The 23453-nt window shown below is 44.5% G+C and overlaps 1 protein-coding gene across 3 annotated transcripts in view; it reads right to left on the minus strand.

Moving 5' to 3' along the window:
* The window catches only part of AZIN1 (antizyme inhibitor 1), a 77354-nt gene that overhangs the window by 15640 nt on the left and 38261 nt on the right, over positions 1-23453 (minus strand). For 2 of the 3 annotated variants that reach the window (XM_068237761.1, XM_068237762.1), the window contains exons 2-6: positions 19367-19497; positions 12368-12560; positions 9122-9295; positions 7290-7462; positions 2275-2409 (exon numbers count right to left, since the gene is read on the minus strand). In XM_068237761.1, coding sequence (XP_068093862.1) covers positions 2275-2409; positions 7290-7462; positions 9122-9295; positions 12368-12469 — 584 coding nt within the window. In that variant the 5' untranslated portion in view covers positions 12470-12560; positions 19367-19497. The remainder of the gene's footprint in view (positions 1-2274; positions 2410-7289; positions 7463-9121; positions 9296-12367; positions 12561-19366; positions 19498-23453) is intronic. The other variant, XM_068237763.1, reaches the window with a different exon arrangement.

The following is a 23453-nucleotide window of genomic DNA, read 5'->3' on the forward strand; positions in this document are numbered from 1 at the left end:
AGGAAAGCCTGTTCTGAACGGGATTTCCTTTAGGGCTTCACCGTCGCGACGAACAGAATGATGTCCCGATCCACCCCATAGCGCAGCCTGGTGGCGATTGGCCAGGCTGCGCAACAGGTCTGCGGGGGGGCCCCCTCTTTCGCAGTGGGTAGTGGTGCATCGGTGGCGATCACGTAAGACACGCAGCTAGCAAAGTTCTAGCTGCGTGTATTAAAAAAAAAGTGAAAATCGGCCCACCAGGGCCTGAGCAGTCCACCACGGCGGTAATGGACGAGCTGAGCCCGTCATTACCGCCAAGGTGGTTAAAGTGTACCCAAGCCGAAACTGGGACAAAATGAGATACTTACCTAAAGAGAGGTAAGCCTCAGGATCCCATTGAGGCTTCCCTCGGTGCTCTGATGTCCCCCATTGCTGAGCGCGGCCTTCTGGAAGATTAGAGACAATGCATTTTCGCTAATCATATCAGGGCCGCACACCTTTCTTCAGCATGGCTGAGCAAGCATGACTGTGCAATAAGCCGCAGGCAGAGGAGGAGCGTGCTTCTCACTCAGCAACATCTGACCACTGAGGGAAGCCTCAATAGGATCCAGGGGCTTCGTCAGGTCATTTTTTTTTTTAACCAGAGCTTCAGCTCAGGATTAATTTAAAGGGAACCTTAACTGAGAAGGATATGTATTTTTCCTTTTAATACCAGTTGCCTAACTCTCCTGCTGATCCTGTGTCTCTAATACCTTTAACCACAGCCCCTGAACAAGCATGCAGATCAGGTGCTCTGACTGAAGTCAGACTGGATTAGCTGCATGCTTGTTTCGGGTGTGTGATTCAGCCACTACTGCAGATAAAGAGTTCAGCTGGACTGACAAGCAACTGGTATTGTTTATAAGAAAACAACCCTATCCCTCACAGTTAAGGTTCCCTTTAAGGTGCCAGAGACTGCTATAGTCCCAAATAAGTTATACTAACAAGAGTTTTACAATACAGTGGCAAAAATATGTAACACCTTGCCTGCAGTAAACATGCCAGCATCTTTCCTAAATTTAAAGGGAACCTAAACTGAGAGGGATATGGACGTTTCCTTCTGAACCATACCATTTGCTTGGCAGTCCCGCTGATCTCTGGCTGCAGTAGTGGCTGAATCACACACCTGAAACAAACGTGCTGCTCATCCAGTCTGACTTCAGTCAGAGCACCTGATCTGCATGCTTGTTCAGGGGCTGTAGCTAAAAGTATTAGAGACAGAATCAGCAGGGGAGTCAGGCAACTGGTATTTTAAAAGGAAAAATCCATATCCTTAGTTCAGGTTCCCTTTAAGAACACTATGGTGTTCACTAAATTTATAAAAACAAAATACTTCATTCTTAACATGAATGAAAAGTGTAGTGGTATGTGAACCTTGGTTTATCAAATTAGTTGAATTAACAGTATTTTCCATTATCAGGGCAAAACAGCAAAAACTTGATCAGTTTAGAGCAGGGGTGCCCACACTTTCGGCTTGTGAGCTACTTAAAAAAAAAAAAAAAAAAATAGCAAGTCAAAATGATCTACTTATGTACAATTTTAGGAGCATGCTTGTATATACAGAATGGAAAATGTAGTTGGGTCGGGATCTACCATGAAGTACTTTACGATCTACCAGTAGATCGTGATCTACCTAATGGCCACCCCTGGTTTAGAGCTCCACATGGTGGCAAGCTTTATAAACTGGTGATGAGGAGAACAAGCCAAAAAAGAACACCGGTCAGGCACTGGTGAGGTTCCCTCACATGGCTGAATGCTAAAGACAATTATGTGGACATCAGAGCACCGCATAACATGCTGGAAAGGTGCCCAAGCTACACGTGTGTATGCACTCTACAGGGAAGCACTGGAGCAGACGCAGAGCAGCTGACAGCAAATCCTGTCTAATCGGACTGCCTGCTCCTGGCAACTGCTACACTTTTACTAGTTTCCTTTGTAGCAGTCTTGATAACCCCAATAACTTTTGCTCTTAAAACTACTAAACAAGCAGGTGGAGCAACCTAAGAACTATTTTTCAGATTTCTATTGAAAACCTTTAGAAATATTTTTCTTCATTGAGCACTAAAAATAAACAAGTTCTGAAACTTGCTAAACATAAGGCAGAGCAGTGAGCTCTCCAGATGGACTGTTCACATGTCAGCTCAGTGTTTATATTGGAGGAATATAATCCACAGCGGATGGTGCATTTTGGAAAATAAACATGAATGACATCCGCTGTGTGAGGAGCTCCCGCCTGTGGCGGAGAGAATGACTTACTTCACGCCGATGACTTGCACACTGCACTCCTTAGCACATTCCAGGAGGTGTCTGCAGTTCTTCAGCGTGCTGCCAAATACCATGTTCAGTTCTCCGTCCCCGCTGATGCCTTCAGTTGCAATATGTAGCAAGAGCCTAAGAGAAGGGGAAGATGATTGGGGCACAGGTTGGTTTTACATCAGCACATGATGCTTTTTCAGAAGTATGCTGCCACAGCTCGAGCGCCATCCTTGGAAGAGTCAAGAACTTAGTGAGAAACATTCCTGTATAGAAAGAAAACTAGCAATTAGGTCCCCAGACTGGGAGCTGCGAGTGGGACAAAGTGGAATTACTGCGAGCCATATTTAGTTCTACTACGTAACCACGGATGGTGGCTGGAGATAAAGTCATTAGCATTTTTAAAAAGTTGTCCCACTTTGCACAAGGTTCTGAAACCAAAAATAAAAATTAGGATATTAAAGCAAACCTGAAGCGAGGAAACTCTTCAGACTAGATACTTGCCTATGTATTGGGAAGACCCTGGATACAAGCGCTCATTCAGTCATGTCAGCACTGTTCCCCATCCTCCAACTGGCTGTTCAGTACTCAGGCAGCCTTTGGGCCCTTTTCCACTAGCAATCGCTAGCGTTCACGCTGAACGCTAGCGATTGCTGAATCGCAATTACCGCCGATTCCCCGACGTTCGCGGCCGCGATTTTGCTATGCTATGCACTGCATAGCAAAATCGCGGCAAAAGTCGCTCCGCGGCGCGATCGCGATCAAGTAAAAAACGAATCGCGGTAGTGGAAATTACCTACCGCGATTCCTATGTTAAAAAGCAAATCGTAGCGATTGTAAACGTGTTGGTGGAAAAGGGCCCTTTGGAAGTACTCGCAGCCCCAACAAGCTTCTGAAGGACTGCCACCAGCCATACTGTGCATGCGCAAATTGGTGTGTGCAGTATGGATGTACTTCATAAGGCTGCCCGAGCAATGCCAACATAGTCAGTTGGATAATGGGGAATGGCCCCAAAAAGACTGGATAGAGCAAGGACTGGGTAGGCTCTATAGTACCCAGAGCCTTCCCAACACAGGCAAAATATCTAAGCCTGACAAACTGAAGCGATAAAAAATTGCTATTTTTTACCTTGTAGTTTGCTGCAGTAGTCTCAGTAGCGGTAAACTGCCGCATCCCTGCGGGCAAAACGATGGCTTTAAACCCCCCCCCCCCCCAAAATCGAGGGAAAATCCGGGGAGCGCTTCCTGAAAGAGGCAGAGCTTTATACTGTAGCTCTGCCTCTACTGAAGTCAATCACCGCAGATCTCCGCCTTTCCCCACCCCTCTCAATCTTCCTTCAGAGGGGCGGGGAGAGGCGGAGATCCGCACAGCAATTGAAGTCTGTAGAGGCAGAGCTACCACTCAAAGCTCTGCCTCCCCGGGCAGCAAAACGCACGACCAAGAAAGTCAGGGATGTTTGCCCCGGGATTTGGGGATATCAACAGCTCATTTTGCTGCAGGGATGCGGCGGTTTATATCTACTGAAGCGAACTACCAGGTAAAAATAGGAATTTTTAGTAGCTTCAGAGTCTCTTGAAGGGAGTTTATTTCAGGTTCACTTTAAGCGAAACCTTACAAGGATTTTTTTTTTTTAAACAAAGATCTGAACGATTCAGGACTACAATTAAAGGAGCTGTAATATATCTGACCTTGCTACCCCTAGTAATCCACACCATGAGAAGTCTAGCACATTAGAGAGAAAATGGTTAAAAGCCAAATTCTATAGTTGGCCAAGCTATTTATAACAATATATTACTCATTTTCTTTGGCTCATGCAATAGTCACAGTTCATGATTCACTGAACCTTATATACCAAGGTTCCCCTGGAAAATGAATGAACATCCCCAGATCCCCGCCAATGCCCTTGCCAAGCCTGGCGGATTGTGCTGGCCAATAGCATTATTCTTCCCACTCACCTGGCTTCCACATAACTTCACTCCCACGCTGCACAGTCTAGTGACACCAGTACAGTCTCAGCCCTGCAAGGTCACCAGAGGGATTAGGTTCCAAACCCTTCCCCCCGGGACAAGCCTCTAGTATGTGTATGAGGCTTAAGCATATGGTCATCTACATGAAACTACTACATGTGCAATTGAGATGCATTTGCTGCCCTAGATTGAGCCATAAGAGGTTGCTGGAAGTTTAGAGATTTAATTAGTGATCAAAGTTCTATGCAGCACCCACAGCGACAACATAAATAGCCTAAATCCCCATTCTTGCTGCAGGCAACATCCCTCAAACCATTAATGTACCGACCCTTCAGCAATCTATGCTTTGATCTGATAAGATGCAAACCCTTCTCATTGATTTCTAACAAATCATGTTTGCAGGATAACTGGTCCTAGAACTGTACAGAACCTTTGTAAATCAGGCACAACAACAAGTTTAAAATGTACCAAAGGTGAGAGACATATGTATATACATTGGTAAGGCATATAAATAACTAGTTTTTCTGGCTTAATGAATTAAACATTAGGGTATGCAAGTGACAGTTTCTCTTCAGTCAGGACCTAGTCTAATAGCATGATGCTCAGTTAAGGAATTAAAGCCATAAAACTTTCCTGAAAGAGAATGGCTCCTGAGTGCAGGGGATAGATTAAAGAGGCACTATGGCGAAACATTTTAAAATGTAATATATGTGCAAACAAATAAGTACGCATTTTCCAGAGTAAAATGAGCCATAAATTACCTTTCTCCTATGTTGCTGTCACTTACAGTAGGTAGTAAAAATCTAACAGAAGTGACAGGTTTTGGACTTGTTCATCTCTTCATGTGAGATCCTCAGGGATTTATTTTCAAAAGCACTTCATGAATGGCACTTGCTATGTCCAACTGCCAAAAAACTGTAGCAAGCAGGGAAGCTGGCCAGCATGTTTAACCTTCCTGGCGGTAAGCCCGAGCTGAGCTCGGGCTATGCCGCGCAGGAAGATATCTCAGCCCCTGATGGAGCGATTTGCTCCATTTAAAATGCTGTACGCGCAGCTAGCACTTTGCTAGCCGCGCGTACAGCTTGATCGCCGCCGCTCTGCGGCGATCGCCCGTACGCAGCGGCGCAAGAGGGCCCCCCCCCCCCCCGCCAGAGCCCTGCGCTGCCCGGACCAATGAGTTCCGGGCAGCGCTATGGGCTGGATCGGAGGTGTCTGACGTCAGGACGTCGGCTGACGTCCATGACGTCATTCCGATCGTCGCCATGGCGACAGGAGAAGCCAAACAGGGGAGCGCGTTATATACGCGTTCCCCTGTTTGCTATTGATGCCGGCGACGATCGCACTAGAGGGACACATGCGCCCTCTAGTGGTGTTTCATGTAGCTACCACTCTGGTAGCTTTACATGAAACAAAAAAAAAAAATTAAAAAAAAAAGGATTTTTGCCATTTTGGCAAAAAAAATTAACCGCCAGGAGGGTTAAATCCTTTTTAGGGAATATCTTTATAAAGAATAAAAGCATTGAGGAGAATCCCCTATGAAGAGATGGACTAGTCCAAACCTGTCGCTTGTCAGATTTCTACTCCCTACTGTAAGTGACAGCAACATAGGAGAAAAGTAATACGTGGCTCATTTTACTCTGGAAAAAAAAAGTACTTGTTTGCACATATTTTGAATTTTAAATTTTTTCACTATAGTGCCCCTTTAAAAAGCTCATTAGTTCATTTATTGTTCTGGGACAATTGTTTCTCAGTTTATTTTCACCTCGGGTTCACTTTAAGTTGCAGTTGCTGCTTTTAGTATTCAGAATGTTGTGGGAGATGTTCTTGTTTGACTTCAGCCAATCAGATTGCTTATTAAAGGGGAAGCAGGTGCAACCAGAAAATCTAGCACAGGATGTACCAAGTGCCAGATGATTTCACAACACAGGTTAACAGCGCAGGAATGTGGGAGGGAGGAAACAGATGCATTATACATGTTAGGACAGCCAACAAATTTACCTCATAACCACCATTGTTGACATAGTAGCCAAAAGACTTAAAGTACTCTTAGCAAAGAGGCATGCCAGTACTTGGCACTCACCTTGCAGCACTGGGTCCCCCGTTCAAATCCCTGCCAGGACACTATCTGTATGGAGTTTGTATAATCATACCAGTGTCTGCGTGGGTTTCTTCTGGGCACTCCGGTTCCTCCCACATCCCAAAAACATAAGTTAAAGGGACCCCGAGCAGTGCCAAAAAGATTACACTTACCTGGGGCTTTTTCCAGCCCACCGCAGGCAGCGAGGTCCCCCGGTGTCCTGGCTCTTCTCCGTATGCCTCCGCCGGCCCCCCGTTACCGGCTCTTCCTGGTTTCTGACGCTCAGTCATCACGGCGGCCGGCGTGACAGGTCTGCGCATATACAGCTTTCTGCGCATGTGCAGACCTGTCACGCCGGCCGCCAGGAGCCAAGAAGAGCCAGCCCGACAGCCTGGGTGTCGTCGGTAACGGGGGCCGGCGGAGGCATACGGATAGGAACCAGGAGGACGCCTGGGTACCTCACTGCCTACGGTGGGCTGGAAAAAGCCCCAGGTAAGTGTAATCTTAATTTTCGGCACTGCTCAGGGTCCCTTTAAATGGCTTCCCCTAAAAATTGGCACTAGACTACAATACATGCACTACACGATACTGAGACATGACTATGGTAGGGATTAGAATGTGAACCCCTCTGAGGGACAGATAAGTGACAAGAAAATATATACTCTTAAGTGCTGCTGAAGAGGCCAGCACGACATGTATACTAAATAATAAGAGTACTTTGCCATCTAATACATACTTTGTATTTTATAGAAGGTGCTTGCACCGGCCAGTCACTCAGTGCTTGCCTCAATTTCTGCTGGGCGACAGTCCTTGTATGTGTCGAGGCTTCAGTTGCTGTCTAGCTATGAAGTCCCCCTTTTTAGGAGAGTACATGTAAATACCCTTTGTATACCTGCAACTTATACTGGATTAACAGATCTGTGTGCCACAGAAAATTGTGAAAGGTTTACATGTGGAAATGGTCCCCCTCTTACCTGGCATTAGGGTGATTCCTTGCAATTTTCCTTAATTCAGTTTCATTGTCACAAGTCATAATATTTACTCCCAGTTTGGCTGCGTGTTTGATTTGAGCAACTTGCTTGCATGGACTGGTGTAGATGACGTTGTCCATACAGATGCCCATGTCGTACACCATTGTCATTTCATTCTGCAAAAGAAAGCAAACCTTTTACCCTTACAGGTTTACAAAGTCAAAAACCATGTAAGCCACACAATGCAATATGATGCTGCCTGCCATCCCCTTGAGGCTGAAATGGTAGGCAGTATTTCATCACTGGTGAAATGCTGAAGAGTCTTGCGTAATTGGGCCCTATTGTGCTACAACCCCCATTCTCTACATTTACTCTTCCCCCCCCCCCCTCCCAAAAAAAGGTTGAGTGTAGGCTTGTTCTTTTCTTTTATCCCTCATGGAAGAGTGTAATACCTCAGTGAGGGGAACCTTGTGTAGTGGCTGCTAAGGGCTGTACAGTCATGGTAGAGGGAAAATGATCTGCCGGGATTTCCTATGGATTTGTAAGAAAGGAGTCAGTTTCCCCATGTTAACTATGCTGGGGATGAGCATTATATGGCAATTTAAAATTTTATTTGATAACCACGGTGAAAAGAATTCCATTGGGAGCTGAAAGTTAAAGTGAGCCAGAGGTGAGCGATATGGAGGCAGCTATATTTCCTTTTAAATAATACCAGTTGCCCGGCAGCCCTGCTGATCTATTTGGTTGCAGTAGTGTCTGAATCACACCAGAAACAAGCATGCAGCTAATCTAGTCAGATCTGTCAATATCAGAAACACCTGATCTGCATGCTAGTTCAGGGTCTATGGCTAAAAGTATTAGAGGCAGAGGATCAGCAGGACAGCCAGGCAACCAGTATGGATTAAAACGAAATATGGCAACCTCCATATCACTCACCTCACGTTCACTTTAAGAGGATTTTGATGTAGCTTGGCCCTGAATTACGCTGTTGTACAGGTAAAGAACTCTCCGGAGCCAACAATTAAAGTCTACTTAGGAAATGAAAGCTGGCAGACCAGCTCCAAACAGTACACTTTGAATAGAGGATTTAAAGAGAAACTAACAAAGACTTGAACTTCATCCCAATCAGTAGCCGATACCCCTTTTTCCCATGAGAAATCTTTTCCTTTTTACAAACTGATCAGGGGCTCTGTATGGCTGATAGTGGTGAAACTCCTCCCACAGTGTGATGTCAGGACCTAGGTCCTGACACCACATTGTGGGAGCCTTGTTGCATTGTGGGAAATTGCTTTTTCCAACTGCAAGCAGCAGCTACTTCCACATCACCTGCCAGCAGTAAAAATGTCACCATGTGATAAATGTCAGAATGTAAATCAGGGAGGGGAAGGATTTTACAGTGAGCAAACCCTAACTAAATCATTGATACACAATTGTAAAAATGAAGCACTTTATTACAATATTTTCACTGGAGTTACTCTAAGACTGGCGCTTTTCCCCTGGTGGACTTAAAGCGCCAGAGATGCAGCCACTAGGATGCATTCTATAGGCAGTAGCAGTGTTAGGGAGACTTGCCTAAGGTCTCCTACTGAATAGGTTCTGGTTTACTGGACAGGAAGAGCAGAGATTCGAACCCTGGTCTCCTGTGTCAGAGGCACAGCCTATAACCATTACACCATCCAGCCACTAAAGTAAATCACATTTGGAGAGCTTGCATATAAATATAATTACGCCCTGCCATTGAGTGACTGCAGAAGACTAGGACACATTTGTTCCTGGTGTTGTCCTATAAGATAACACAAGTCAAATTTGTGCAGGTAAATAAGGTAAGTACTCACTTTATTGGCGCACACAAATCCTACACCCAGAGCAGACAGTATCTCTAGAACTGCTGGAGAAGAGTTGCACTTCATGGTGTAAAAGGTTTTGATGTGCCCCATGGTATTTTGCCATTCAATGTGCTTTTTGACAACTTTCCCAAGGTCAGCAACAAAAAACGCATTCTTTCCGGCCTGTCGGGGAGAAAAATATTGCATTAGAAGAATGAGCACTTTACAATGTCTTGCAAGATCCAGAAGTAATGAAGGCACTGTAAGAACTGCATTAGTTCTCTATTCTACACTATAGGGCTCTGCTGGCAGCACAATCTATCAATACTGCAGCACTGCGCGTATCACTACATGCAGGCGAGTCAGGTAAAAAGGGTGCTGGGGATCTGGGTGCAGCCAGCCCCACCATAGGCCGTAATGTGAATTATGGCTATAGCGTTGTAGAATAACCACTTTTAGTAAGCGAATTATATAGATAAGAGCAATGAGCAGGAGAAGTTTCTTCTGCAGCTCACACTGGTAACTACAGCAGTGGACAAGCAAGCATTATGCAAATCAGTGGATCAAATTATTAAAACAGGTTTAAAAAACTTGCAAAATTGAATTTGAGCCAAAACTGGGAAGCTTTTAAAGTATGGAAAATGCTTATAAGGTTTTGGGGCATTTGCTGCGCATCACACACCCCTAGCCCCACCCTGGTGAGATTTCCAATAATTTTTTTGTCTCTGGACCTTTATGGGAGTACATTTGAAATCGGCGCCGGTAGACTTGGGCGCAGGATACAGCCGGTATATGGCTGATCCTGCTTCTGCACAAGTCCGGGCCGTATTAGTTACAATTCCCCCTCCAGGCCGCCATGGATAGTGGGGGAATGAAATAATTTGTCTTCCAGCGATTGCTGGAGGCTGAATTGTGTTTTTTTAAGCAACTTCGGCTCCGTCTTCTAACGCCGCCGACGTTACTGAGCGCTGCAATAGGAGTGATTCCTATTGTAGTCTATGGAGGCGCCTGCTGCGCTCAAATCTAGCATGGAGCCTGGCCACCCCAGGAACATGAAAGCTAGTTAGAAAGGATTTGTTCCACTTTACCAAGTGTTTTATTAGTGGTCATTAGTCACTCTTGGAAGATTTTTCCACTTTTGTTGAGTCAAGTAGCGACATTTAAAATGGGGCACAGGACAGCAATTTAATTTAAAGAGAATCTGTATTGTTAAAATCGCTCAAAAGTAAACATACCAGTGCGTTAGGGGACATCTATTACCCTCTGTCACAATTTCGCCGCTCCTCGCCGCATTAAAAGTGGTTAAAAACAGTTTTAAAAAGTTTGTTTGTAAACAAACAAAATGGCCACCAAAACAGGAAGTAGGTTGATGTACAGTATGTCCACACATAGAAAATACATCCATACACAAGCAGGCTGTATACAGCATTCCTTTTGAATCTCAAGAGATCATTTGTGTGTTTCTTTCCCCCATGCACTGAAGTTTCAGGCTGCTCTTTTCTTCTTGCAAACAGCTTTGCCCTTGTTTGTAATTCCTCAGTATGTGAAAGCCCAGCCAGCTCAGAGGACGATTTATCCAGCTGATTAGAGCAGCTTCTCTCTTATCTAAATAACACACAGGCAGTGTGCATAGAGGGGCCAGAAAGGGTGAGTTCATAGCAGAACCACAACACTGAAGAACTTGGCAGCCTTCCAGACACAGGCCGACAAGTCTGACAGGGGAAAGATACATTGATTTATTACAGAGACTGTCATAGTAGAACGTGCTGCAGTAATCCAGAACACATTAGAATAGCTTTTGGAACATGTAGGATGATAAAAAACAGGATGCAATTTTTGTTACGGAGTCTCTTTAAATATGCCTCCTTACTAAACTACCTAAAATCATTGCACACTTTAAAAAAAAAAAAATGTTTCAGAGAGCTCTGAAAACTTAATTCTACGTGTACATTAACAGTATCTGTGGCGATACCTTACAGAAAAAAAAAAAACAGAATCCGAGGCAGCGATTGTTGTATTTAGACTACAGACTTCAAATCAAAATTGTTTTACACCAATGGTCGCACTCCCACAATTCCATGATCACTTTAACAAAGCTGAGCGTATGTTTGACAAAAGCAGGGAAATGTTAAGTCCCATCTACAGCATATCATTTTTTGTCGATTCAATTCAATCAGACATGCCCGATCGGGATTCGATTCGCCATTGTTTTGCAATGGCAAATTGAATCGAATTCCAATCGGACATGTCAGATTGAAGCGAATCAATTCATTAAATCAAATTGAAAAAAATTGTATGGTGTAGATGGGGCTTTAGAACCTAATCACTATCTGTACAATGTCACTCTGGAAAATCTACCCCAATTCCTACGGGAGAAAGTAAAGTGAGCTCAAGTGGAGAAAGGCTTAAAGTAATCCTTAAAAATAAAAAATACAAAAATGTGAAAGTTAAATACTTCGCTCATTAGTAGGAAGCCTCTGGATAGTCCAGAGGCTTCTCAGATCCTACAACAGCCTACAGAGCTCCACCTGCATCTGCACAGGGAAAGCACGGGTATGGTCAGCACGTGCCCAGTAGCATGAAGCTGCTCACGCATTGCTTTCTCCCAGTGCAGATGAGAGCTCAGTCACGCTCCCAGAAAGCAGTATATTTGAACTGCTGGGTTAGACGCATTCAAAAGGTCTCAGCGCTGGATCAGTAGGCTGAAGGATCCACAAAGCTTCTGGACTTTACATAGACTTCCCACTTTACTTCAGGAGTGTTTTTATCTCCTTGGCGAAAAAGAAAAAAGCCAGAAGCAGTAATCCCAAGGGAGGTGCAGGGTAGCTGCCAGGAGGTCCGGGGAAGCAGTGCAGTTAGAACTCACCTCCCCTGTGATCCAGCCACTAGCAGCACATCTTACAATCATTGCAGGCTTTCGTTTCCTTGGGTGAGATAGCCTTTGTCACATGATGACAGACCGCAATCTCACCTTAAGAGTACAGTAGGAAGTTCTCCCTTCCTGTCCCAATTTGTTAAGCAATGACTTGCCATGGGATTGAGGACATAGTCTTCAGTATAGGGCTATCTGGATCATTATAGGGCCACTAACCTGAAGCTCTTCCAAAACGTCTGCTGTAACAAGACCGGCCAGTAAGCCTTGGCCTCACCCAATACACTCAATGACGTTTCTCAAGAGCAAACTGACAAAATATTCAGTCATTTCAGCAGTAGGATTAAAAATAGAGTGTCTGGACCCGCCAAGGTATGACTCACCAGGGTATGCTCATAAATGTAGTTATTAATGACATCTTTTGGAGTTGCCGTGTCATCCAGTAAGCCAATGGAGTAATCTGCATCTTCGTTAAATCCTTTCATCTCAGCCGTATTCCGCAAAGCCGACAATCATAAACCAAGAAACGTTAAAAATGGGTCTACAAGTCTTTTTGGGTCCTAAATATGCAACAAACTAGAAAAGAAAAAAAGAAAAAAGGTTGCATATATTGAAAGCCATGTATCATTGCTATAAACACATACATACAACTCTGATCAGCATGGTGGTGAGGCAGGCGGATTGCACCTCACCTTCTAGATGGATAGGGAATAGGGATGGTCAATGAAATGCCATTGTTAATGCACAGCTCCCTGCATTGCATAATGGCCTCAATTCTGGTAGCTATGTGAGGTAAATATTTTTCTGTCGGTAAACTACCTGCGTTTTTCCCCCCGTTTTTAGCAATTCTGAAAGTTTTTTCCACATTTCCAAACATGCGTTAAAACGCGTGGTAAAAGCACAGTGCGGAAAAAGTGCGGTATTTCTGCGTTATGTGGTACATAGTCTAATTGTCATCCAAAGTTAGGGTAGTCTTTTAAATGTGGTTTTATGGGGGGGGGGGGGGGGGGGGGGGGGGGTCATTGATTGAGCAACCTATGGAAAGTATGTTTATAGACATCCCCCAAAAAAATTCTTTATTACACAGCCTGATTAGAAACTCCACTAAAAAAACAACAACTTTAAAATGCATACAAATTAACTTTACCTCAAGGTACAGGCAAGTCTTAAACTGATCGGTAAATTATGTGCCACCTTGCCCCCTAATTTCCATGAGAATAGCTATTTTCGGTAAAATGAACGCAAATTACCGCACACGGCAAAACATTACTAAAATGTACTAGAATTGCTAAATGTCATTACCACGTTCGGTAAATTCCCATACATGAGGAAATTTGCTCGAAAACCCTACCAGAATCTAGGTCAATGTCAACAAACCCTTATTGGGAATAACTGGTGTGGTTCTGTGTAAACTCCAATTAAACAAGCAGTAATTTAACCTGCTTTTTGCCCAAGCGTTCGTGCTTTAAAAATAAGAGTACCTTGGACTTACCCTCCAAGGAACAAACCACAAAGTATATACATTTGATGCACATAGGACCACTCGTTCAGCAGTTGGGTGGGCACCCACACTCGTGACTGCTGAGACTTAAGCACTTATCGACCTGAGGAAGCGGGCCAGTACCCATGAAAAGCATTGTCTTATTGGGGGGGAATGCAATTTCTTGACCACTGAAAATCACAGCTGTCACTCACAAACCAATGTTCCTTATTGGGCTGATCCTGTGATTTTAAATTGCTATAAAATGCTCATGAATCAACCAAATGCATCTGTGCCCCTTCCTGAAAGTATTTCAACTTTATAGGGATATCAGTAGCTAAAACATTTTAATCGACACAAAACTGATCAGGAAGGAAAGTCTGGTTGACAGAACAAAATTTATTTAGGTCACCATGTACAATAGACACTGCCTGTGAACTTGCTGCTCTGTTAGCACAGCAAGAGGTGTAGAAATTCCATCTGGAGGTCATTTTATTACTTACAAGAGCCCAAAAAGCTAGCATTTTAAAGTGGATCTGAGATGAAAAACTAACAAATAACTTGTCAATATATCTGATCTAAAGTTTACAGTTTACACAGCAATTCTAGCTGCAAACAGCTTCAACAGTATAGGATTATTTCTTCCTGTGATACAATGACAGCAGCCATGTTTTGCTTGTGATAATTACACACAGGCATGCTGCTTTGCATCTCCAGCCCTCCCTCTGAAAATTTCACTTCCCAATCCTTCCCCACTGCCTCTGAAATCTTTGGCTAGTAACCTCCCCAGACTGAGCTCCCATAAGCCCTTGCTACATGGGTCTCAGAATACCCAGGCACTGGAGGTGCTGTGGGCGAGGCTTGTTTAGTTTAGAGAATTCGAGTATCAAAAAAAAAAAAAAAAAAAAAAAAAAAAAAAGGTATCTGGCTTGAGGAATACCCTATAAACCATATGAAAGGAACACAATTATGCAATGAGTAAAAGTTTCTCAGATCCACTTTAAGAGTAGAAAGAAAATTAGGTAGAAAAGGGGGTGGGTGAATTTTAAAAATTACAATAACTGACAATTCAAATTCTATTTTTATTCTTGGATTCCTTTAGCACATGACGACCACTCACTAGTGAATGCCATTAGTTTCCTACTCGCATTCCTGAGACTACATATCGCCGGCTTTCTAATGGGGTGCCATGAAACTGGCAGGCAGTCTAGTAGTGCCGTGTCTACACAATACAACCATTTCTTGCCTGTCCCTAATTGCTCGTTTTGGGGACATCGGCACAAAGGAACCTTCAGTTGCTAGATGCTATCAAGCCCGAAAAAGTCTGCACGTCTCCCCAACACAATGGGCAATAGGCACACCCTGGGTGTTCTATTTATAAGCTGCCATCGGCACTGCAGAAGCACGCCGGATACATCAGCAATTAAGACAAGTACATGAACAGACTATATTGTGACTAGGCTGTTGAAGAACTTGAACAATGGCTGTCTAAAGACCAACTCTATACGTGCTGAAACTGGAAAATGACCTACTGAATAAAAATAGACCATGGATTGAGCCCGCTGCTATTTATACCAGAAATGTAAACAGGCTCAGTATAATGGATATATATTTAAACTTCACTCAAGATCAAATTGAATACGCAATGCAAGTTCTATTACGTACATAAACTGTTTAAATGACAAGCCATGTAATACGAACAGCAGCACGAAAGTCAGGCACAGAACATGGAAACTTCAATGGCATTGCTGCGTTGAAGCAATTTTTCAAGTGTCAGAGTGTAATCTGCCAGCTTGCTGTCACATGAATGTTACGAGCACACGAGGGCTTCACCACAGCTCATTACTGCAAGATAGAACAAACACGTGGAGTACAGCGCAGGAGATTTGGGTGCAGCCGGCGCCACCATAGACTGTAGTAGGAATTACGGCTATAGCAGCACCAGTGAGTAACTGTCGCTTTCAGAAGACTGAGCTGAAGTTACTTTTAAAACACTAAATTCGTCTGTCGGCAATAGCTGGAAGCCGAATTACATCATTCCCCACCATCCACGCGGGCCTGGAGGGGGAATAGTAATGAACGCCGCTGGGACTTGTGCAGGAGCAGGGTAAGCCATATATACAGGCTGTATCCTGTGCCCAAGTCTCCCGATGGTGATTTCATTTACACACAAATAGAAGGGGCGAGTCCCATAAGAGCTAAAGTGGGACCATTCATTCACTAGAAAGGGGTTTCATCCTATTTTAGCATTCCTATACACTGACAGAAGCAGTGCTTCCTAGTCTATACTCGTTACTAAAGCTGGAAATACACATCTAGATAACACTATACTATTTCTAAAGCGCTTTTTGTCACAGGACTCGGGATGCGTAGCTTTTCAGTTTGGACTTAAATGCACCAAGGATGGAGATGTCCTGATGGGGAGTGGCAAGGAGTTCCAAAGAGAAGGGGCAGCATGACAGATGGCTCTGGCACTAGAAGTTTTGAAGTGGACTCAGGGGGTGACTTATTACATCCTGCTCATCACCGCTTGTGGGAGGGGATGCAGTTGCAATAAATCCTTAAAGAGACTCTAACATTAAAAAGATCCCCTGGGGGGTACTCACCTCGGGTGGGGGAAGCCTCCGGATCCTAATGAGGCTTCCCACGCCGTCCTCTGTCCCACGGGGGTCTCACCGCAGCCCTCCGAACAGCCGGCGACTGTGCCGACTGTCAGTTCAATATTTACCTTTGCTGGCTCCAGCGGGGGCGCTGTGGCGGCTTTCCGTTCCGAACTACACGGAAATACCCGATCTCATTCGGGTCCGCTCTACTGCGCAGGCGCAGGAAACTTGCGCCTGCGCAGTAGAGCAGACCCGACAGCGATCGGGTATTTCCGTGTAGTTCGGAGCCGACAGCCGTCAGAGCGCCTGCGCAGGAGCCAGGAAGGTAAATATTGACGTCACCGCTGCACGGACTCCACGGAGGGCTACAGCGAGACCCCTGACGGATGGAGGACGGCGTGGGAAGCCTCATTAGGATCCGGAGGCTTCCCCCACCCGAGGTGAGTACCCCCCAGGGGATTTTTCATGTTACAGTTCCTCTTTAAGGTATCCAGGGCCTAAACCATGTAGAAATGTGAATGTTAACTGGTTCCCCGCCGCCGTACAGTATATCTACGCTCCTTTGGACTTCACTTCCCCGCCCGGAGCGTAGATATACGCACCCCCCGCCGCTACCGCCGCTACCGCCGATGTCCGCTCTCCCGCTCGCACTCCCGCGATCGTGCACGCCGCTGCCCGCTCGCCCGGAGATCAATGAACGGGAAAATACATTCCCGTTCGTTGATCTCTGCCCCCGCAATGATCTGCTGCTTTCGCTAAGCAGCTCGATCATTGTAAAAAAAATAAAAAAATACCAGCCTCTTTGTACTTCCTCCAAGCTTCCGGAAGGAAGCTTGGAGGTCGCATTAAACTGTTGCCATCTTGTGGCCAAATAGTAAACTACACCCTAAACTATTTTTCACACACACATACATTACTTATACAAAAAAATTAACTCATTACCTCCCACACTCCCCATTTTTTTTTTTTTTGTAATTAAAAAAAAAATAAAAAATGTACAATTAAAAAAAATACATAAATAGTTACCTTAGGGACTGAACTTTTTAAATATTTATATCAGGGGGGTACAACACTGTTACTTTATAAACTATGGGCTTGTAATTAGGGATGGACGCAAAACTGAAAAAAATGCACCTTTATTTCCAAATAAAATATTGGCGCCAAACATTGTGATAGGGACATAATTTAAATGGTTTTATAACCGGGACAAAAGGGCAAATACATTTCATGGGTTTTAATTACAGTAGCATGCATTATTTAAAAACTATAATGGCCGAAAACTGAAAAATAATGTTTTTTTTCCCATATGTTTTCCTATTTTCCCATTAAAACAGATTTAGAATAAAATTATTCTTGGCATAATGTCCCACCTAAAGAAAGCCTAATTGGTGGCGAAAAAAACAAGATATAGTTAATTTCATTGCGATAAGTAATGATAAAGTTATAGGCGAATGAATGTAAGGAGCGCTGAAAGGAGAAAATTGCTCGGATGCTGAAGGGGTAAAACCCCTCAGTTGGGAAGTGGTTAAAGGTGGCCACTAATGACACAATTTGCCAAATGATCGTTAAAGGGGAACTTCAGTCTAAACAAACATACTGTCATCAAGTTACATTAGTTATTTTAATTAGAATAGATAGGTAATATAATCTCTTACCCACCCTGTTTTAAAAGAACAGGCAAATTTTTGTGATTCATGGGGGCTGCCATCTTTGTCATGGGGCAGCCATCTTTTTGGTTGAAAGGAGGTGACAAGGAGCAGGAGACACCATTCCAACTGTCCTGTGTCCTGATAACCCCTCCCAGCTGCACACGCTAGGCTTCAAATGTCAAATTCAAAATGTAAAAAAAAAAAAATGCACCAAAACAGCAGAACGAGAACAACAACAACATCAGAAATCCCATCATGCTTTGCACAGCATCAGGGGAAAACTGCCCGGGCAGTTTTCTGTGCAGCTAAAAATGAGGCTTGTATAAGAGAAAAAAGTTCTGATGCTGTGAAACTTAAACACCAGGCCTTTCCAGTGCTGCTGAGTCGATTTTTAGTCCGGAGGTTCACTTTAAGGAATGATTGGAAATGGTTTGGGACCACATGGACAAAAATTTTGTCCATTAGTGGTCCCAAACGATCATTCCCAATCGTTCATACGAAGAATCATTTGTAAATAATCATTCAGCAAATTGTATCGTTCGGGGCCACCTAAAGTAAGCCAATCATGAAGATTGTCCATTTTATGGGTAGCCAGTGGAGAGAGCAAAGGATCTGTGTTAAGTAGGAACAGCAAAGTTGGTTTGTTAACAGCCACCCGATGTGACAAATTAGATCTGACCATGATCAATTCATAGGGGAATTTATTGAAAATTGAACAGTAGGATTGCTCCATGCAGTGAAATGGTATGGGCCATAGACTGACTACCGCTTATACCAGTCCGCAATCAACCTAGATCTTTTTTTGCCAAAATCGATTTAATAGGACATTTTTGCAAAAGTAGATCAAGCCAGGACCCAGTACATGCAGCTGTATGAAGCAGGTGTTGCTTATCACTGGAATGGGGAAAGGTGAGCCAATACTCACCACCAGGAAATCTCTAGCTTGCTAGGGTAAAGTATAGAAGGGTGAGGACCAGTGAAGTCCATATAAGGAGGGGGAGAACTAGTCCACCAGGGAAGTTATGTAACGGAGGACGACCAATACACTATCCAGAAAAAGCTACAAGGCAAGAGGGAACCACCAGGTAAAATTAGGAGTACTAGACTTCCAGGTAATACAGTTAGTGCCACAGCATAGCAGCAATTATAAGAAGCACAGCATAGGCATCACTAGAAGAGCAGTATATAATATGAAAACCAACACTAATAGGAGGTTCCTTGAACACCGATGGGATCAACTAAAGGTAGGTTACATTGGGGACATATAGGGGCAGCATAGGGGGATGCAATCTGAACTTTAATAAAATGTTAAATCCCCTCCCCTTTTGAGACCGTACCCCTATAATAAACCAACTACCCCAGCTCCCCCTTCCCCAGGTTTAGTTATTTTTAAGAAATAGCACATCGTGTGTAAACTTTACAAGCTTGTCATATGCTATATTGACCATGGGGTCTTTTGTGCTGCTCACAGGACTTGACTACAGGGTGACCAGTAAATTGTGTATGTTAACTTTCAGCTCCCCCATCCATGCTTGGAGATGGAATAACCCTTGTGTATCAATAGAATATCAAGTGCAAGTTATGGAGAAATGGCTACATTGCTGCTTTTTAATCAGTTTGCAGCCTATAACGTGTCAGATGGTCACTTACATGGACAAGTTAGGAGATGGAACCTCCTATCATCAGCTAGGCTGCCAAGGCGGCTCCGCGTTGAAGTCGAATAGCTCTCTATAGAGTGCCTTGCCTAGCCCCTCTGGATAGTTGTATGCAGAAAGTCCGCCCTGTAAAAAGAAAAACAAAGTTAAAGAGATCATGTTAACCAGGCAAAACCATACTTGCAATATAAAAAACGATACATACACTTGTATTTATATCAGTTCAATATGCCTCACTGCAATATTACGGAGGTGAACTGAGCCCAAAGTAAAGGAGAACTCTAGATGAAACCTTTTAGGTCTGCATGGCACGAGGGAAGGTTAGAAACCCAGACCGCTTTCAACTTGAGTCAGAAAGTTAATTTGTCCTTTTCAAGCTCAGAATGGATTGTGGACGAATCACATCTGCATATCAGATCAAGGTGGTTTTAGCTCATGACTAGCTGCAAACCCTCCTGGCGGTTCAATTTTTCTGCCAAATAGGCAGAAATCTAAAAAAAAAAAATTTGTTTCATGTAAAGCTACCAGAGTGGTAGCTACATGAAACACCACTAGAGGGCGCATGTGTCCCTCTAGTGCGATAGTCGCCGGCATCAATAGCAAACAGGGGGAACGCGTATATAACGCGTTCCCCTGTTTGGCTTCTCCTGTCGCCATGGCGACGATCGGAATGACGTCATGGACGTCAGACGCCTCCGATCCAGCCCATAGCGCTGCCTGGAACTCATTAGTCCGGGCAGCGCAGGGCTCTGGCGGGGCCCTCTTCTGCCGCTGCGTGCGGGCGATCGCCGCAGAGCGGCAGCGATCAAGCCGTACGGGCAGCTAGCAAAGTGCTAGCTGCGCGTACAGTACTTTAAATGGGCTAAATCGCCCCGCCCAGGGCTGAGATATCTTCCTGCGCGGCATAGCCTGAGCTCAGCTCGGGCTTACTGCCAGGAAGGCTAACCTGAACTCTTGCAAAGAACAGAAGAAAAACAGTAATGCACCCTGTGTGTATTTACAGAGTTTAGCCTGTCTAATTCCCACTCACCTGTGACTAATCATCAGTGTAATATGCTCAGTCGTGTCAGCTGACTGCCATGGCAGTGCAGCTATAACACAGGATGTTAAACCCCATGTCTGCTTCCATGAGAGCAGGAAGTGTACACTGCAGATTTATTGCAGGACTTGTATCGGCTGTAACAAAGAAATGTACATCTTTAAAGGTTAGGTTTATGTTTTAGAGCAGAGAGGAAGTTCTGAGTTCAGGTCCGCTTTAAGGCAATGGCACCACAGTAGAAGAAGAAATCTGGTAAGATCTTCAACAGCCATTTATGGAGATGAAAAAACCCAAGTCGCTTCAAGCAAATGAATATTTTCCTAGATAATTTGCAGATTACCCCCAAGCATTTGGTAGCCTGCACATCGGCAAACATTAATAAGGCTAAGCTTTTAATTCCAAAAATCTACTGCCCACTTTAGAGGAAATTTACTGAATATAACAAAGATAACCTGAACTGAAAATTAAAAGTCAATAACCATACACAGGTCACACTCACCTCCTGTGTAGTCTACACATCAATCTCTTTCTCCTCTCCTGCGTCACATTTGTCCACTGATCAATGGATTTCTCCGTCCTCTATTTTAAAAATGGCCATTACCCCCTAACAGCTTCCTGGTTAAACTAATATCCACCTCGCTCCGCTGCAGCACAGGACAAGCACACCCCCAAACACTGCCCGACCCCTGCATAAACGGATGAAGCACATGCCTTCTACAGCAATGCTGCCAAGGGAACCAGAATGCAGCCATTAACCTCCTTAGCGGTAATCCCGAGTCAGGCTCGGGACGGAATGCCGCAGAACAGGGTGGTAATCCCGTGCCTGAGTTTCATGCAAGAGCTGCTGCAGACCTCTCTGTAGTAGTTTTTTTTTGTTGTTTTTAGGGTCTAAAAGCTTGTGAAAATGTTTTATGGCTTTTAGACCTTCAACCTGGAAGTAATCAACGCCAGGGAGGTTAAAGGCATGGGGCCGTTCCACCGCTGCAGAAGGCCAGACAGCTCTGCAGCCACCACATACCAGGCCACCTCGCTCTGCCAGCAAACCATCTAGGTGCCATCATCTGCCTCTGCCAGGCCACCAGCCTTTTTTGCTCTTTTGGACCAACCAACAGCTCCTTGTTCTACACCAGGAGATGCAGTTTTTCCCACCGCTGGGGCAGATCACTGTAGTCACCAGTCGCAGTCTTGCAGGTCACCACTGCCCCCAGCCTCAGCCGGCCACCACCGCAGCTCTTCGTTTGCCAGAGCTGCACCCCTCCACAACTCCCACGGAGGGTCCACGTCAACCACCAGCCATAGTATCACAGGCCACCACATGGATCACAGCCTGATGTTCAGGCAAGGTTGGGAAAGAACCAGGACTCTGGCCAGGCAACTAACCATACAGGTTCTGCCTCTAGACCAAGGGTACTTGACCTATTTTCTCGGTCTCCTCTCTATCCCGAGGACAGACTGCAGGGCATCTGATTCAGTTATCACTGTAAAGCGTTTTGAGCGCCATAGCGGCAGGTCCCCCCCCCCCCCCCCCTCTCCTTGGCCCATCTTTGTTCAGCTCTTTTCTATACCTAACCATGCATACTCTTCTGTTTAATGTATGCCTAAATATACATACTGCTTGCTACTGTTCCACCACTGACCCTGTAGTGCCAAAACCAATTCCAGGTACAACCACCATTGTGCTTGGTGAACTAAATTATTCTGGTATCCCTCTCACCATTTAGTCTTTACTAATATAGGATCGTCCCCTTATTTTGAGAATATTTTCAGATTAGGAGATTTATAATGTCTAAGAAACTGCATGAATGGCAAAGTTACTAATACACTAACAATTTGTGGCTGAGCAGTATATGGTGTTGACGGGCTGTGTACATCACTATGCCAACCTGCTACATGTAAGTGACATCCACTTGGAGGCATTTTGTCACCAGCAGAGAAGCAGATTCAACAATATTTGATACGCTCAGCCAAAGCAGCTGGCGGCAGGTAGCTCTTAAGTGAAATTAAATATGGAACTTTTTTTTAAATATTGTATCTTGCAGTTTGTGGTGGAAGTGATAATAGAATATGTAATAATTGGTCAAATGATTATTTTGCAGCAGGTAAAAAATAAGCTACCTTACTGGCTTCTGAATCAGGACTAGAAAATGTAAAGTCTAATTAAAAAAATTAAGTTGAACTTACCTGGGGCTTCTTGCAGCCCCCTTGAGTCCTGTGGCCACATATCCAAGTCCCTCTAGCCAGCAGCGGCAACCCCCACTAAGCTGGCCGGCCACGCGCCGCCTCACCTGCTGCTGTGGCCAGGAGGTTACGCAGTATTAGGAAATCACTACTGTGCATGCTCAGAGCACTCCCAACCATGGGAGAATGACTGGTGTGCACATGTGCAGTAGCGACGACTGGCTGTGACTGGACAGCTTAGCAGTGGTCGCCGCTGCTGGCCGGAGGGACTTGGACCAACATCATGGGCACCGTGCGACTCCAGAAGACTGCATGAAGCCAAAGGCAAGTTAAACTTTTATTTAGACTTAGTTTTTTTTTTTACGACAGATTCAACCCAATGGACTTCAATCTCAACTTTTTTTTAAAGCAAGATCAGCACTATTCTTTACATCTATCCTGGAATGCTCCCTTACAACGTACCCTGCACAGCTACCAAGAAAACAACAAGTCAGAAAACAACAACAAGTCAGTTATATATTAACTAGAGCTTAAATGGCATCAAATGCCCTTTTTACCTAAATATGTATAATTAGAAACAGCCAATCATGTTAACAGGACAGGTGACAGCCCAGCCGTAGAACTTAACTCCGTTCCCCGTGTGTTCCGTGCAAATACAGACAGGTCAGGGACACAACCAACCTAATGCAATGATGGCTCTGCCATCTCCCCCAGTCAGGAATTATCAGAGAAGCACAAGTACAGGTCCTCCTGTCCTATTAGAAGCCAAAACAAATCAATTCACGTATCAACTAGCTCAGAGCAAAGGCACCAAAACTAATGCTAGAGGACACTGGAGCACTTTTCAGGAGTGTTACGCTTTGCT

This window comes from Hyperolius riggenbachi, chromosome 5 (genome assembly GCF_040937935.1).
Source record: "Hyperolius riggenbachi isolate aHypRig1 chromosome 5, aHypRig1.pri, whole genome shotgun sequence".
NCBI lineage: Eukaryota > Metazoa > Chordata > Amphibia > Anura > Hyperoliidae > Hyperolius > Hyperolius riggenbachi.